The sequence below is a fragment of the Lathyrus oleraceus genome, chromosome 3, assembly GCF_024323335.1.
Source record: "Lathyrus oleraceus cultivar Zhongwan6 chromosome 3, CAAS_Psat_ZW6_1.0, whole genome shotgun sequence".
NCBI lineage: Eukaryota > Viridiplantae > Streptophyta > Magnoliopsida > Fabales > Fabaceae > Lathyrus > Lathyrus oleraceus.
Genome location: NC_066581.1, coordinates 128,411,014 through 128,414,426, shown reverse-complemented (window position 1 = coordinate 128,414,426; position 3,413 = coordinate 128,411,014). Strand labels below are relative to the sequence as shown.

The window sequence follows — 3,413 nt, the reverse complement described above, 5'->3', positions numbered from 1 at the left end:
AAATATAAATAAATTATAAGGAACCGTTAAAATAAATACAACTGTACATTTTTACCACCGCTAATTGGATGTGAAAAGCTTTGATTTACACAAACTCATAAGAAAACTATTATTTGTCATTTATCTTAAAGTTCAAATTCATGTTACGGTTCCAAAACAAAATACTATAAAATATCTTGTACATTCAAATTTTTAATTATCAAACATAAACTAGATGAATTTAGATTTAAAAAATAAGAAATTAGACACATAAAATTTTTATAACTTAAACATAACGTAAAAAAAAAAAAAACATACACCGATAACTTTAACCTAAAACATGAGAGATTGAGAAAAAAATAAAATATATGTGAAAATATATAGATAAAGAAATGAGAAAAGGATGACGATGTTTTTGAACAAAGAAGTTGAGGAAAATGAGATTTCTGACTTATGCATTATTGCTACTGCAATGTTATCGGATACTATTCAACATTATGCTAAACATAAAGCTTCCGAGTATATTTATAGGAAAAACATTATGTAGAGTCAATCTAACAACAATAACCATAAGCTAACTAACTGAAACTGATCAACAAACTAATGACCATGGAATCAAGTTGAGCCAGTGCAGCCTAGCATAACTTGTGTAGCAAGGCATTGCAACTAGAGATGTAGTTTTGAGCAGTTATATTCATCTTCATTTTTAACATCTAATGTTTGTAGGGCAAGTTTAATACATTAAGTTACAATTCCATGATAAAAAACATACATACAAGGAACACCTTGTTTTTAGACATATTTCATTTTGCTTAAAAACACACATATATCACTTCATGCTTGCAGTGTAAAATATGCTATGACAGAAAGAAAACAAATGATGACATCAAAATGACAAATGTTACAAATTGCATGTCTCTTCATGTCTCAACTTTTGTGTTTTGATTGTAGCTGTTTGATATCTTGAATAAGCAAGGCCATATTAATATAAGAAGATCCATCTTTTTCAATAGCTTTCTTACCAATCTCACTTAATTCACTAACCCTTTCTCTTCTCTCTTTACTTTCTTCATCTTCCTCATCCATCACATTACATATTGCCTCCTTTATACTTTCCTTCTTTACAACAATACCTAACTTCTCTTCCTCACCAAACTCCATTACAACCTTCACACCAAGACTCACTCCAATCTTTAAAACTTGAGTCACAAGCTTCTCATTCAAAAACTGGTCAGCAAATAATGGCCAAGTTACCATTGGAACACCAACACTTATCCCTTCCAGTGTTGAATTCCAACCACAGTGTGTCAAAAATCCACCAATAGAGGAATGTGATAATATCACCATTTGTGGGGCCCATCCTCTAATTATGAGGCCTCTCCCTTTGTTCCTTTCCTCAAACTTTTCATCACTAATCCACTTTTCCAACTCTTGACTTATATTAGCTCCATCCCTAATAACCCAAATAAATGGAAGTTTGGTTTCTTCTAATCCCAAAGCCAATTCAATAAGTTGTGAAGAAATTAAGTTGCATAAACTTCCAAGGCAAACATAAACAACAGATTTTGGTTTATGCAAATCTAGAAACTTTAAACAATTATGTTCACTTATGGAAGCTATGTTACCTCTTTCAGCCTTATCTGAATCATCTTTGTTGCAAAGTGAAACAGGACCAACGCACCAAACCTTATCATTTCTTTCTTTTTTATAATCATTAACATATTCTTTCTCCAGTTCTTCAAAAGTGTTTATGATTTCACCATATGATTTCATTTCAGCTTCAAGGATTTTCTCAACAAACTCCTTCAGTTGTTGTTCCTTATTTGCTACTGGGATTTGCTCTTTGGTGACTTGAATATTGTGAGGTATGCCAGGAACAGTGAAATACTCGGAATCAGAAATTAGGCTTTCAAGAATCTTTGAAGAGTGTACCTTGAGAATGCAATGGAGACAGAAGCAAGAGAAGCCATGGAATGAAATCCTTGGAATTTGATGTTTTTCAGCTAATTGAGAAGTCCAAGGAATGCAAAAATCAGAGATAATGCAATTTGGTTTTGGTGACAGTTTATCAAACAGTTCCTCTGCTGATTTGTGAAGCAAGGAAACTGCATGAAAAAGACTATGCATGATATCTTTTGAAATATTAACCATGTCTAAATTCTCAACACCCTCTGGTAAACCAGCTTGTTTTGATGGAAAATTGAGTGTTATAAGTTTTATTTGAAGACCAGAGGAAACAGCACGAGAAAGAACAGAAGAAAAGCGTGATGCATTTTTGGGTGTAGTGAAAATGGTAACAATGGCTCCATGTTGTGCTAAGAGTTTAGCTATGTCTATCATTGGAATAATGTGACCTTGTGCTATGAAAGGAAATAATACAAAGTGAGGAACAGGAATGTTTTCTTGCAAATCCATGGTTTAGAAAATGAGTGACTAGTATTTTGAGTTTAGATATGAGTTTAATAAAGATGATACTCCCTCCTTCTGGTTGGGAAAGCAAGAAAATAAATGCTTACGCGGAAGCATGCTCACCAAAGAAACAAAATTAATAAAAATTAATAAAAAAGACATTTCAAGAATAATATTTTATTATTCAATTTAAGTTTTAATAAGAATAAAGATTACAACAAGATGAAACTTTTTTTGGTATTAGTGGAGATCCGTCGTGGATCACTATTACAAAATATACCTTTGGTAACATTAAGTTACAACGATCTGACAGTTAATCGTGAAAATACATTATTTTTGAACATATTTGTTTTTTTTATATTAATGAAAAGACATTGCATTACAGTCAAACTAATTAATCATGATTATACATTCATGAAGTGACAGAGTTTGAATCACAGCTTCAACAATTTTTTACTTTCATGTTACAATGAGTTTTTTCGAATAATTTGATATACATATTAAAATTAAAATACCTATTACTACGGTTGGTAATGTCAACCGTTGTGAAATGCATATTAGATTTCACCACAGTTTTTGAATACGACCGTGATGAAATTGTTTACCCATATATAAGCGAATTAACTCTTGTTTCTTGACATTATTAGTGTATCTCTCAGTAAAACTCTAGGGCACATTTTCTCGTTTCTTCTTTGTCATTAACTTTTTTATTCTTCTGCTTCAATTTTTTGTTCTTCATACATAAAGGTATTATTCTTCTTCCTTATTCTTTCATTTTCGTATATGTTGTTGTTATGTTTCACATGATTTTCACATGATTTTCTTCTTGTTCTAGAGTTTATGATTTTTTTGTGTGTTTTACTATGTTGTTGTTATTGATAAATATTTGTTGACATGATTTTCATAGTATCTACTTCGGTTTCGCATGTTATGTTGTTGCTTGTTGTTGTTGACAAATCTTTTTCCATATTCTCTCTTCTTCATGTATGTTGTTGTTCTGTATGTTGATAATTTTTTGTTGGATT

General features: G+C 31.1%; 1 protein-coding gene across 1 annotated transcript; it reads right to left on the bottom strand.

Annotated features, from left to right (window-relative positions):
• Window positions 1-652: 652 nt before the first annotated feature.
• Window positions 653-2,469, bottom strand: LOC127125752 (UDP-glycosyltransferase 1). Its single transcript, XM_051054564.1, has one exon. It carries the CDS (start codon window positions 2,392-2,394, stop codon window positions 907-909), a length of 1,488 nt encoding a protein of 495 aa, XP_050910521.1. The 5' UTR covers window positions 2,395-2,469; the 3' UTR covers window positions 653-906.
• Window positions 2,470-3,413: the final 944 nt, after the last annotated feature.

What these genes read in the sequence shown, in the direction of transcription:
- LOC127125752 (XM_051054564.1), bottom strand. Translation starts at nt 2,394, where the DNA reads ATGGATTTGCAAGAAAACATTCCTGTTCCTCACTTTGTATTATTTCCT.